We start from the raw sequence: 14,746 nt of genomic DNA, 5'->3' as shown, positions 1-14,746 counted from the left end.
ATCTCTAACTGTAATATATCATTCTTATTCAAACACAAATAATTAAAGTGTTATTTCAATTTCTGTGGTAACCAAAGAGACTGAACATACAATCAAAGAATCTCAAGATCAAGAATGGAAGAGACTTCAGAGTCATCTAAATTATTTCTCATTTTCCCATTCAGTGCTTGAATCCCAGCTACAGATTTCCTAGTAGTTGCCCAGCCTCTGCACAAACCCTTCCAATAATGGCAAAATCATTACTTTTCAAGGCAATCAGTTTCAGTTTTGGATGGCCTGAAATACTAGAAAGTACTGCCTTTCAAGTACCTGCATATATTACCTTGGAACTTCCACACACTAGCTTAAGTTATACTCCCTACAGCTACTGTATGTGGAGAATTTAAAAGTATATAGGAACATGGGAAGAAAAGGACAGAGGTAATGAAAAAAAACAAAAGAGACTGTATAAATAATATAGGACAAATTGAGAGCATATGCTTGATTTTTTTTTTTCATTTTCTCCATTTACCCCATTCAGTGCTAACTATAGCAAACATTATCTCACAGAATTATATCAAACCAAAGATTGTTCTCAGTGTGCCATTACAAAAATTAAGCACATACTGTGTTCCCAGTATTCTGGAGGCCATCACAAGGACTACAAATACACATACGATACAGTTTCTAACTACTGGAAGGTTACAATTAACCCAACAGACATGCACAAAGGTAAATAACAATATATGGTAGTAGATAATTAGGCACAAGTCATATTTAGTAGAAGCTTTATTACAGTAGGGATTTATTGGGTTTTAAAGAATGGAGATTTGGTTTGAAAAAAGGAATATGCAAAAAACATTTCCAACAACAGCAGAACCAAAACAAAAAAACAAACATACACACCACCAGAAGAATTCAACAGGAACAGCTGTCTCTACACAGCCAAAGAGATCTGCTGTCGAGCATCTGGAGTAAGGTCACAGACACACAATGAAGCCAGATGGCAGAAGTATATGATTACCAATTTAAGGAAAATAAAACTTTTATGATTCTCAGAGGAGAACCAATACAAATCTCTCAGAAGAGAAGTCAAATGACCAAAGCAATGTTCCAGAAAGATTATTCTGAATGTGGTAGGTAAAAGTGATGGGGAGGTGACAGTGAATAGAAAGATCAGGAATAAGCTAGAGCTGTGGACATTGCAGGAGAAATGAGAATGGAAAGCAACAGGAGCAACAAAAGAATTAAGAACTGATGGAATACAGAGGCACACAAAAGAGAGAAGAACCAAAGGACACCACAAGCTTTTAAGATTAACCAGAATAATGATATTAACTAAGAAACCAGTCTGAACAACCAGATTATTATTTAAATTTTAAATGTGTCAAGCTGCTGATTAGTAGGCATCTTCCAATCTTAACATTTATAAATGCTACCCATTAATAACTATGACTGTAGCCAAAATTTCCTACACTGAAACACTGAAACAATTTCATAAATCTTTTTTTCCTGTTTCCATATGAAACATATAGAGGTTTTATTGATACTGCTATAGAGCAACAGTTAATTTTGATATTCTGTTCTTTATTCTACTCAAACGCATAATGTTATCTGACAAAAAAAAATGCCTGGTCATAACTATTCATTTCTCTTCATTTCTATCGTCGCATTAATAGCCAGCTTCCTTTGTTTCATAGCAAAGTATTTTTCATAAAGCAACAAAATTGTTAATTATGTCACAAGAATTACTTAATACACAAAGATGAACAGATATGTAAAGCCATGGTGAAATTCCAGTGCTATGGAATCAACTGAATTGGCCAACTCCAGCCTCATAGAACATACAATTAATACAATTAAAATGAATGCCTGGGAAAGTTACCAATCACTTCATATCAAAGATATCCAAGGCTTCTTAAGAATGATAAATCCATGAATACCAAAGGTCTCTAACAGGCAATATAAAAAATAACTGACATTCACTATAGAAGTCACTACTGGAAAGACAGGGGAGAACCATTTGCATAAAAAAATAACAGGTGAATCCGTGAGAGTAAATGGGTTATCCTATGGAGAAAGACTAAAGAACAATAGGGCTAAAGACAAAACTGTAGAAAATGTCCAAAAGGGGGAAAAAACCAGAAAAAGAAATAGTAAAAAAAAAAAAAAAAAAAAAAAGAGAGAGACTAAATAAACCAAATAAAAGATGTAGAATAGTAACTTCAACTTCTTTTACAAAGAAAAAGGTTCAAGAAGGCAGTGGGTAGTATCAAGTGAAGCAGGAAGACCAAGGAGTAGGGAGGAGAGTTGGATTTGGCCATTAGGGGTAAACTAGTATTCTCTAGGAGTACATACTTAGCAGAATGATGGGACTAGAAATGAGTTAAAAGAAGCAGAAGTAAGGTAAAGAAATGAAATAGTGGGTAAAGATCTTGCTTGAGAAATTCAACTGCTAAAGGAAGATTAGAGCTAGTCACTAGAATACAGTGCCTGGCACACTGTGAGTACTTAATAAATGTTCAGTGGCTGAACAAGCCAAGAGCTGTGTGTTGAGGGGAAGATGGTATTTTAGGAAGACTTTTTTATGGCAGAAGGGTGTAAGTAATACATTTCAAAGAAAAAGAAAGAATTTAAATATGCCTCCAAATAAGTATAATTCTTGGGTGGAAAAGCAGGAAGGAAAGCTGCAAATGAAAATAAAGGCAGAGAAACTAGCAGCCAACCCCCGACTATTCTGTCCCTAAAACAAGAAAACAAAAAGCTGCAAGTCAAAGCAAAAACACTAGGGTTGGATGGAATGAGAGGAAAGAAAGCTTCTATTCTTTTGTTACAATCGGAAACAACGATGTGAAAAAAGTTGAGTTTAAAGACCTTTCCTTCAGGGCCCGTGAGTGGCTTAATCAGTTAAGCCCCCCACTTCAGCCCAAGTCATGATCTCACTGTCCATGGGTTCGAGCCCCGGGTCAGGCTCTGTGCTGACAGCACGGAGCCTGGAGCCTGCTACAGATTCTGTGTTTCCCTCTCTCTCTGCCCTTCCACCCCTCACACTCTGCGATTGCTCTCTCTCTCTCTCTCTCTCTCTCTCTCTCTCAAAAATAAATAAAACAAATAAAACATTTAAAAAATAAAGACCTTTCCTTCCAGCCAAAATATAGTCAAAGCTAAAGTAAAAATGGTAAAGATATTAAGATAGGGTAAAAATGCCTACAAATGTCAAAGGCAAGTTCACTAAGGATAAATCATGTATCTATGGAGACTGGCAATTTCAAATGTGAAGTTCCCCATGATATACTTTATAAACGATAAATTTCAGTTGTGTAGCCTTGGTGTTCCCAAGAAAATACTAAGTACCATACCAATAAATGACACTAGTCAGTAGTAAACAACCTGAGAGAGAGTATCACTAAAAGATTTACAGATAAAGTATTAAAAGTGGTCCAAATGTTATCACGATAAATACCAAATATATGGAGTATACTTTGCAATAGGGACAAAATCTCACTAACATGTTTCATTAGTACCATTTACAAGACTCTGCACAAAGTAAGCTAAGAAACAAGAGCACAAGCAATGTTCCTCTGTAATAAAAATAAGGTATTCTTCATTTTAACTCCTTCAATAAGGCACTGAAAAATGAATAATTAAAAAATTTAAATCATGTAGGAAAATGGTAATACTTGGGGTTAACAAACCAGTACATAATAAAAAGTAAAGGCTAAAGGGGTGTCTGGGTGGCTCAGTCAGTTGAGCATCCGACTTCGGCTCAGGTCATGATTTCGCAGTCTGTGAGTTCAAGCCCCGCGTCGGGCTCTGTGCTGACAGCTCAGAGCCTACAGCCTGCTTCGGATTCTGTGTCTCCCTCTCTCTCTGCCCCTCCCCTGCTCATGTTCTGTCTCTCTCTCTCTGTCAAAAATAAATAAACATTAAAAAAAATTTTTTTTAAAAAGGTATTTAAAGAAGTACATAGTCCTTTCCAAAAATTTGAAAAGTGCCTGACAATAAACTCAAAATTAAAGACATTTAATCTGACCAAGAACCACATTTCAAAAAGGAATTTTGATTAAAATGTAAGGTGAGTAACTCTATTTCCATGCTAATAAAAATCAAAATAAGTTTTGGTAGATAAATTATTTTCTTTCAAAAATAAGCATATAGCTATTTTAACACAGCAATGATATATGATAGATGTCCTAAAACTTGGTTCACACACTCACAACATGTATATAAATAACTGACATAAATATGGCATACGTATAATACCAGTTGATAAGAAGCTCTGAAGCAAAACTTAGTACGTAGTTACATTTTACAGAGATACAAAAAAGAACATTTTTACTTATAGTCTGACTGGGCTCAGAGATTAAATCATGTTTCCACATTTACTATTAAAGATCTAAAAATATATATAACTACCCAAAACTAAGTACCATCTTTGAAAACTAGAAGCATAATTTTCATGAAATGTTGGCGGGGCAGGGGGGTGATAAGGGAAGACACAGGGTAGATCTATATGCAGTAGAGTAATTCTCTCTACAAATAATAATCTCCCAAGTTTTGTTTCTTTTTTAAATCAAAGAAATTCTTATAAAATGTCATATGAATAAGGAACACTAAAACACACTGTGATCTTCACTCTTCCTTATCCAAAAGATTAAAATCTCAGCCTGTAGCAACCTAAAGGTACAGACGTCAATGTAGTAGTTGCCCCTAAACTGGCACAAGTAAATTCTCTAGGATAATGGAAATGCTCTGTATATCTTCATTGGGGTGTTGGTTACACAGTATAGACATTTGCCAAGACACATAAAACTCACTTATATCTGTAAATTATTGTCTCTATAATTATACTTCAATTTTTTAAGTAAAAAAATAAAATGCAGAGGTATAAATAGAAGTGGATTAAATGGAACATAACTACCATTACAGGCAAAAGGATAAACTTAAATTTGAATAGGAGCAACCTCAACAGACAACCAATATGATCACCTAATCATCTCAAAATGCCTTAACATGCAATATTACTAAAAATGAATTAATTATACTTCACAAATATTCTCAAAAAAGTAATTTATACTCAATAATACCACACGAGTCAATTTATTTATTTACTCGTAGTACATTTAACAACCAATTCATCACAGTGGATTTACTAAGAAGCTATGTTGCATGGATCAGAAAGATATTCAAGGCAGCAGTACTGAGGGTTTTACCTAATGAACAAATGAATGAATACTACTAATAACTGATAAGCTAACATCGAGTATTTAAAATGTATCAAGTGCTGTTCTAAATGCTTTCCTCATATTAACTTATTTGATCCTCACAACAACCTACAGAATTGGATACTCTCACTATTCCATTTCATAAATGAAGAAATTGAGGCACCCTGAAGTGAAGTATCCTGTCAAGCTCATCCAGGTCTAACTGTGGCAACCTAACTATCTAGAGACAACTTTCTAAATCACTTTGTTCTACTGCCTTTTTAGAATCAATTGCGTTAAAATTTTCTAGGTTAAGATAAAGGTTGTGCTCTGTAGAATGGAACCTTGGGGGATTTTTATAGAATAGCAGTCCCAGAATGATTTTTAAAGAAAGTACTTACAAGGCCCACCACAAGAATATTAGATGTCATGCTCATTTGTCTGTGTGATTAACCTTCTCTATACTTTTTTCTCCATACTTTTTTTTAAAACTAAAACTTCATCGTCTACTTATTTAATTTTTAATTGAGCACATCCTAACCTTATTTCTTATCACAGAAGATCTGATCTTTAAGAGGAGTAGTGTGGTATATGAAGTCATACAGAGCATTCTCTGGTGATACTCATCGAAAGTCTTGCATTCCAAAAGAATAATTCTTATTTCAAGAAACTGACAGTTGAAAACCATTCAAATTGTGTCCAAATACAATTTCAAAAATTGTGTATTATTTAATAATTGTTTTCAAAAGCCTTCCATTTTTAATAATTCACTATCTTGCTGTTGTTAACGGTAACTTATTCCACAGAAGATGAGCGAACTGTAGCCCTCTGACTGGGAAGTTCTGCTCTAAGCTACAGGAAAAGAACAGCTGTCTACCTCAAATAAACTGCCATTCAACCCCTTTTAACAGCTTACTTGAGACAAATATTATTTCTGGAGAACTGAATTGTCCATGGATTTCATGTTTTATCCTTAGTGTGAAATGAACCATTAAAAGGCAATATACCTTGGGTCTTGAATGTTTTGTACCTCCATAACCCAATACAAACACCAAGTTGTATTTTCAAGCTACACTTCACATTTTCTTGAAGACAACTTAAGAAAAAACATTTGAAATCTGTTACCACAGTTACTATAGAGATGCTATCAAGAACAGTGCCTTATATGCAATGTTCAAAAAGCTATGCTTCCTTGATAGAACAAATAATTTTTCTCCTCAAGGATCATGAAAATACATAAAGTGTCATATTTCCTTTATGCCCTAGCCAGCAAAAACCTCAAAACCTTAAGAGTGAACTAAATGAATTGTTTGACTTTACAGCCTAAAGATCTGTTATTTTTTCCAAATACTTCTAAGATTTAATTTCTTTTAAATATTTAAATCTTGGTTCTATCTAGAATATACTTTGGCATAAACAGGTCTTTAGTACAAAAGTTTTACTTTTTTTAACCAAATCTTTATTTTTTTATATGATCTACTCCCCTCAGGATTGTATTCTATTCTTTCACCCTTACCTCACCCTATCCGTGCCAATTTTTGTGTTCTTTTTGGTGTTTTCTGATTGGAGGCATGTAGGAGTATCACTGAAGTTCAACAATATATATTGTATATTTGGCTAGTTCAAAAAGGGTATAAGAAAAAGTAGTATAAATTCACTGTGAATTACAAATTAAAACCAGTAGAAATAAACATTTTTATTTTAGCAGTTATCCTTAAGTATTAGAAAGATTTTGAGAATTTAAGACTGTCACACTATAAAAATGGCAAGCCCTTCAAATTACAGATTTATCTCTAACAATGCTAAACCACTCAAAACAATCCAAATCAGTCATTAGAACATTTGCTAACTGGACTATCTTCCAACTATTGGGCCCTGTTTGAAAATCAGGAACATTTCTGTACAGAAGGGAAATCTTTCAAGTCAGTTCTTAGGCAAGAGGTGGTTTATTCTTTATCTTTACCCAGGCTCCCTCTACTGACAGAATAACAAAACAGAGTATGGAATTATACCAGCTAATTTCATCAACACAAAGAAAAGGAATTCATTTTTTAAAGACTTCAAAATCAACATTTTAGGTAAGAATAGACTAAAAACTGAGTTCACTACATACCCAAAAAGAAATAAACATTTGTGAGTAGACAATTCAAGTAACATCCAAATTGTATATGTGGCACATATCATTTTAATATACTACTTTTCAATGTTAACCCTTGGATATAAGAAGGATTAAAGATTTTAAATTCATTTTAAATATTTTTTTTAAAAAATTTTAATGCTTATTTATTTTTGAGAGAGAGAGACAGTGCAAGCAGAGGAGGGGCAGAGAGAGAGGGAGACACAGAATCTGAAGCAGGCTCCAGGCTCTGAGTTGTCAGCACAGAACCTGGAGATCGTGACCTGAGCTGAAGTCTGACACTTAACCAACTGAGTCACTCAGGCACCCCTCATTTTAAATATTTTAAAATAATCTTTCAGGAAGGAAATGTTTACCTGTATCTGTTCTGGTGTCCATTGGTCTAAGTTGACTGACTTGACCCTGGATATATGAACCCCAAGATTTCTATGGATTCCAGCACATCTGATGCAAATAAACACACCAATATTCCAGGAAGCCCATCGAGGACCTAATTAAGGAGAAAAAACAAAGATAAATATTAAAAACTAAAATAAATATTATGACAGCATTTAAGTGAGACACTGATTTTTATACAATTACAATGAAGCCTTACAAAATTCTACATGCTCAAAGTTTACAACGGTGCCGGCAGCAAGGTTATAAATCAACCTTCAAGAACTTTAATGAGTTTACTAATTTTGTTTTTCTAGAAACTTTCCCAAACCTAAGAATTTGAAACTAATTTATGTGAATAGTGTTTTCACTAGCATATTTAAACCAGGACCAGTAATGTCCCACAGTATAAAGTAAGTTCTTTATTAAGTGTGTAAAGTATTGCTCAGGTCATGATCTCACAGTTTGTGAGTTCAAGCCCACACTAGGCTCTCTGCTGTCAGCACAGAGCCTGCTTCAGATCCTTTGTCCCCCTCTCTCTCTGGCCCTCCCAGCTTGTTTTCACTCTCTCTCTGGCCCTCCCAGCTTGGTCTCACTCTCTCTCTCTCTCTCACAAAAAAAAAAAAAAAAAAAAAGACTGCCAACAAATATAAATTAAGGAGTTTTCAATGAAATGTAGAAATTAGTAAGAAATAGACAACCAACATAAAAGAAAAACATAAAAAAGATATGAATGGGTAATTCACATAAGAAGAAATGTATGGACAATAAACATAAAAATATGCATGATCTCACTAGCAGTTAGGGAAAATGCCCTTTAAAACTACAACAACCCCCATTTTACATTCAACACATTGGGAAAACTTTTTAATCAACTGTTAGAAAGAATGAGGGACAATAACATCTGCCTCAAGAAGTCTATGAAATGGATAAATCCCAAATATAACCCTGATTTAAGAAAGGTTATATATGAACTAAGGTATGTTATGAAATACTAGTTCTTTGGATCATGGTTAAAAAATTCTGAAAAAAATTGTAGAGAAATTACATTAAGGATACAAGAATACAAAGCCTTCGCTATACTATTCTTTATATCTTTGAAAGTATTTTCTCAATAATTTTAAATATGATTATTTGCATATATTGCTTATATAATTAAAGTAAAAATGGAAAAATAAAAGTAGTATCTGGCAATTATGTGTCAACTATTCAGAAACTTATACTTAATTGATTTTTATAAATCACTTGATTATGAAAAAACTATATACAGTAAGAGGTATCAATAAAAACCAAGCTTTTTAAAACATTTGACTTCTGTTTTAAGTGCATACTTTTTATCTAAAGGTGAGAGTTAAATCTACAAAATAACACCAAACTCAGTAATTACAATGCAGTAAAACTACACATATTCCTCTCAAAAATTCCTTAGGAGGTAGTTTACGCATATACAATTTATGCCAAAATATCCTGCTTTTAAATTTCAGAAATGATACCTATAACCTGAGAAACATCTAGGATATGTTCTATTTAAATGTTTGATGGCTAACAGCATCAAAATGAATTAGAAACCAAAAGACCCGTATTCAACCTTCTCTGCCACCAGTGAACTGCATAAACTTTCCTGGACTAGTAACAAGGTTCTCAACAAGGTTCTCATATGTTAAGTATAGTCAACATTGGCTGCCTCATTCTTAGGTGAGTCTTGTATGGAAAATACTTTGAAAGTTTTAAAGCACTGCTGAAGTGCAAGTTATTGTCATACTAAGAAACTTTGAAAATCAAAATACAATACTTTCCTCCTCTAGAAAAAGACAACTCCCAAAACTGCAGTGAGTCCAGAGCTGATGGGAAAAGATTTTCAACACTCTCCAAGTGTGGCTTCCTTCATTTTTGTTCTTAAAATAGAATGATTCCCCTCAGAATATGTTAGACCCACAGCCAAATACAAATGGAGACTTTTCTCTATAGCACAATTTTTTTTGATGCAGCAAATGTTATGACTGAATGAATTAGAAAGCATCAATTGCACAATGTGATAGTAACTGTCCATACAGGTAAAAAGTTGTAGCACCAAACAGAGTGGTGCATTCTACCATAACCAAAGATAACAAAGGGATCAAATGTATAAAAGCACTGTACAAGAATCATGCTAGCAGTAATAGAAAAAAATGGCCATTTACTATTGAACAAAAAGTGAGATATAATTAAATGTTAACTGATGTTCAGGTTTTATACAGCTTCATACAACTATCAAAAACCATTTTATTGATTCCTGCAAGGAAAAAATAAACGGCTATCACTTATTGGAAATGTTAGCCCCAATTGTTTTTTACCAATTGAAATAATAATGCAATTTTGTCAATGCATCTTTCTTTGGAATACAGTTATCACATTTTAACTAATATAGTCAGGGACCTTCAAAAATAGACTTTTAAAAAATTTTTTAATGTTTATTAATTTTTGAGAGAGAGAGTGCAACAGTGGGTGGGGGAGGGGCAGAAAAAGAGAGAGACACAGAAACCAAAGCAGGCTCCAGGCTCTGAGCTATCAGCACAGAGCCCAACGTGGGGTTCGAACTCTGCGCTGTGAGATCATGACTTGAGCTGAAGTCAGAAGCTTAACTGACTGAGCCACCCAGGGACTACCAAAAATAGACTTTTAAAAGCCTAACCAAAATTACAATTGGGTTATTCACTCTATAACACTGAACTTGTAAAATTTACCTAAAATTGGTAAAATAGTAACTGTTCAACATGGCAGTCATTCAAGTACTGGTATGAAATCCTAATTTTCATTCACAAAACTATTCAATGAGTACTTACCAACTCTGCCAAGTAAATGCTATTGTAAGACCATAGACACAAAGGTAAAAAGCTAAGTTCCCAGAGTGAGGAGGCCAAGCCAAGTATAAATAGGTATAACCACTTAAAAAACAATTTGGTGAAATCCAGTAAAAGTTCTAGATGAATAAACCCTTCTACAAGGCAATCTATTCACACATGCTTAGATACACATACACATAGGTTTACCAAGCTATATATGTAATATGGCATATTTAGTACACATACACACTCACATATAACATACCCTACAGCAGCTATTTTATATGGCAGGTCACAACTCATTAATCTCAATAAGTACTTATTTTTAGAAGAGAAGGAAGAAAGATTTAAGTTCATCACACAAAGGGTAAATATAGTTTTGTTCAACTTTTTTAAAAAATCGATTACATATATGTGTATACAGACACACGTACACACATAAATCAAGTCATGCTGTACAATGTTTCTCTGGGTCATGGCTGAATATGTCTGAAAAACACACAAAGAAACTAATACATGTATATTTAAGAAGCTTGTACCAAAAAATTTATAGCAGCATGGTTTCTAAATAACTGGAAATAACTTATATGTTCACTAGTATGATTATCTCACCATACAATTTGAAAATGAATAACCTGCATGTATCAACATGGATAAATCTTAATTATAACACGGAGTATCAATTTTAGCATAAGGCAATATACATAAGGGGCAATGTCTCCAACTAAGGAGACAAAGTCTGCTGGAAGGCATGCAGGTCTCACATAGGTGACAAAGCCTGATCTAAAAATTTAAAGGCTGACTAGTAGGCAGTAGGCACAGAATATACCAAGACACATTCTTGGCAAAGGTTAACAAAGGTGAGGTATGGTAGAAGACTTTGGTATGATTGGAGGCTAGAGTATTAAAAGTATTTGGGGACAGCTTCAGGAGATGATAGCAGGAGGCCTTATATGGCAGGCTCAATGGTTTACCCTGACTCTGAAGAAGGCTTCTAATAGCACTTTCAAGTTCACCACAGCACTCCCACTCACATACTATCATACATGTCCTGTCTGGCCTTCATGCTTTCGCATTTGTTGCTGCTTCTGCCCAAATGTTTCTTCCTTGGGTCTTCACATGTCTGGCCCACTTTGTTGTACAGGCCTCAATTCACACGCTACCTGCTCACAGAGGACTCTCATGACTGTTCTAGCTAGAGTTGCCTCCCCATTCTCCATCACTTACAATACTTCCAGCTATTTGTTCTGAAGTTTACACAAAAATCTAAGATAAACAAATAGAGAAATAAAAATAGGTAATTACCTGGAAGGTTTAATTATTGTAGCAGCTGTATCTCAAACTAAGCTAAGGAAAGGCAAAGTCAGTTCTAGATCAGTATCTCTCAGATTCTAATGTGCATACACAAACCTAGGGACATTATGAAAATGCAGATTCTAATTCTGTAACCCTGGAATGGCATCTGACATCCTGCATTCCTAAGAAACAACCAGTGATGCCCATGTTGCCATACACAAAGCACATTTAGAATAGCAAGATTTTAGAATATTCTTGACAAGGCTTTAACTCAAGCATTCAGCATATTTCTTTATCTGTTTTCACTACTCTTACTGAGTATATGACTCAAATTGTGAAAATTTATTTTAACATACTAGGAATCAAATCTGCTGAGAAAAAAATCAAAAGTTTATTTAAAATTCAAATATTGGGTTATTTTGAGTTATCCATATCACTATCTCACTAAAAGCAACACAAATAAGCTAGCACCAACTAAACTAATATTACTTATCTCATAACCACAATCACACTAAAAGCTCCAGTAAACAGAAGATGTTATTTGGCCTCACTAATATTAGCACCTTAACTCATATCCATCATCAGTGAATATACTGAATAAACTTGTCTTGTAGCTTTTGTACCATTTGAGAAATAAGATGAGGGGCGCCTGGGTGGCTCAGTCGGTTAGGCGGCCGGCTTCGGGTCAGGTCATGATCTCGCGGTCCGTGAGTTCGAGCCCCGCGTCGGGCTCTGTGCTGACAGCTCGGAGCCTGGAGCCTGTTTCAGATTCTGCGTCTCCCTCTCTCTGACCCTCCCCCGTTCATGCTCTGTCTCTCTCTGTCTCAGAAATAAATAAACATTAAAAAAAAAAAAAAAAAAGATGAAACTGCATTCTCATCTGAGAAGGAACTTCTCTTAAGTTTCTGATTACCATGATAGACTAGCAAACAGAAAAACTGCTTTGAATTTTCTTCATATAAATAGAAAATAAAACAAGATAAGGAACGGAGAGTACAACATTAACTGCTAAATGCAATTTCTTTCTAAGACTGGTTCTTCTATAAAGCCTTCTCCAATTCCCCCCAAAAATTTTTTAACATTTATCACAATGTTTTGCAGTTAATTGTTTTAGCTATCTTTTCTGAGAAATCGTGATGTCTTTAAGAAAAGGATCATTTTGGGGCGCCTGGGTGGCTCAGTCAGTTAAGCGTCTGACTTCGGCTCAGGTCACGATCTCGCGGTCCGTGAGTTCGAGCCCCGCGTCGGGCTCTGGGCTGATGGCTCAGAGCCTGGAGCCTGCTTCCGATTCTGTGTCTCCCTCTCTCTCTGACCCTCCCCCGTTCATGCTCTGTCTCTCTCTGTCTCAAAAATAAATAAACTTAAAAAAAAAAAATTTTTAAAAAAAGGATCATTTTATTGATTTCTGGATGCAGCACAACATCTGGTATAAAAATGTAAGCAGCCTCTAGCTTACAAATGATAGCTAAGGCCTTGAGCCACCTGAGTTACTGCTGCCAAAATTGCTAGAAGGTTCTTTTAGAGGAAACCACCACCATACTGAATATTCAAGACATCGTTCACCATATTCCCAAATATACTGTCTGATGAAATCCTAATAAATGTGGGGTAGGAAATATTACCACACCATTTTCAGAAGTAAGAAATTTAGGGTTTTAAATGCTAGAAAGGGGGGAGAAAGAGCCAAGACTCTGCCGCGGACATATCTCAATTTGCAACTATGGAAACTCTCCATCTCCTACTATGATATTTCCAACCTTCCAAACAAAATTCCTTTACACTGGCAGACTGCTTTTTCTTCATTGTGTCAACTTTTTGAAATGCCAACTCACTTACTGTGGAGGCCAATAATATAGACTAAAGATGCAAATAATCTTTTCAACTCTCCAGAATTATTCTTCCCACATTATTATAATTAACTTTATTTCTTTCCCCATGATCCCCAAGATTATAGGCAGTAGAACTGGATTTGGTTTGATCTGTTGAAGAAGGGAATTGCAAAGGATAGAGAATTTTGATCAAGGGGGAAGACAGGGGAGAGGGAGGGCAAAAATCAACTGAGCTGTAAAGAGTATTTTCATAACTGTCTCTGTCTCTCCCTCTCTCTTCTCCTCCCCCACTCTCTCACTCTCTGTATCTCTCTCTCAAAATAAATAAATAAACTGGGGAAAAAAAAAAAAAAAAAGGAGGGGCTCCAGGGTGACGTGGCTCAGAGGGTTAAGCACCTGATTCTTGACTTCGGCTCAGGTCATGATCTCATGGTTCCTGAGTTTCAGCACCACATCGTGGGATTCTCTCTCCCTCTCTTTACCCCTCCCCTGCTTGCTTGCTCTCTCTCTCAAAATAAATAAATAAAACTTTAAAAAATAAAAGAAAAAAGATACTAAAGAGAATAGCCTGCATCAAAATATTGTCCACAATCAAACATGAAACAAGGAAGAAGCTCTCTCTTTTGCTATCACAAGGCCTTTTGTTCTTTACCCGAAAGTTCTGATTAGCCTTTCATTGTTCATGGTCAGCTAGGTCTTGCTGATCAGCAAGAAAACCAAGCAACAACCCATGAAAACATGTTTTCTACCTTGTAAACAGGTGAACTACAACCTTGCAAAAGAACCTGTACATGTATGTTGCAGGGAGGGGAATCACTACAAATAAGCATGAAGAGGGGTCTTTTGGGAATAACGGTATGTTCTAAAATTTTATTATGGTGATAGTTGCAAAACTCTGTTAAAACATTAAAAAAATCACTGAATTAGACACTTAAAATAAGTGAACTTTATAGTATGTAAATTATATCACAATAAGGCTGTTTTTAAAAAAAAAAAAAAAAAAACCTGTGTAGGGGTGCCTGCATGACTCAGTCGGTTGGATGTCTGATTTTGGCTCAGGTAATGATCTCACAGTTCATGAGTTCAAATCCCATGACAGGCTCT

General features: G+C 35.1%; 1 protein-coding gene across 5 annotated transcripts in view; it reads right to left on the bottom strand.

The window, feature by feature from the left end:
• The window catches only part of SMAP1 (small ArfGAP 1), a 215,969-nt gene that overhangs the window by 160,771 nt on the left and 40,452 nt on the right, over positions 1-14,746 (bottom strand). For 3 of the 5 annotated variants that reach the window (XM_058734395.1, XM_058734391.1, XM_058734392.1), the window contains exon 2: positions 7,677-7,810. The exons of 1 other annotated variant lie outside the window; for it this stretch is intronic. In XM_058734395.1, coding sequence (XP_058590378.1) covers positions 7,677-7,810 — 134 coding nt within the window. Of the gene's footprint in view, positions 1-7,676; positions 7,811-14,746 lie in introns of those variants that run through there. One more of the 5 variants, XM_058734393.1, reaches the window with a different exon arrangement.

Source organism: Neofelis nebulosa, chromosome 6 (assembly GCF_028018385.1).
Source record: "Neofelis nebulosa isolate mNeoNeb1 chromosome 6, mNeoNeb1.pri, whole genome shotgun sequence".
In the NCBI taxonomy this organism is placed as follows: Eukaryota; Metazoa; Chordata; class Mammalia; order Carnivora; family Felidae; genus Neofelis; species Neofelis nebulosa.
Note: the sequence above shows the minus strand (reverse complement) of the source record. Positions and strands in the feature narration are given on the sequence as shown.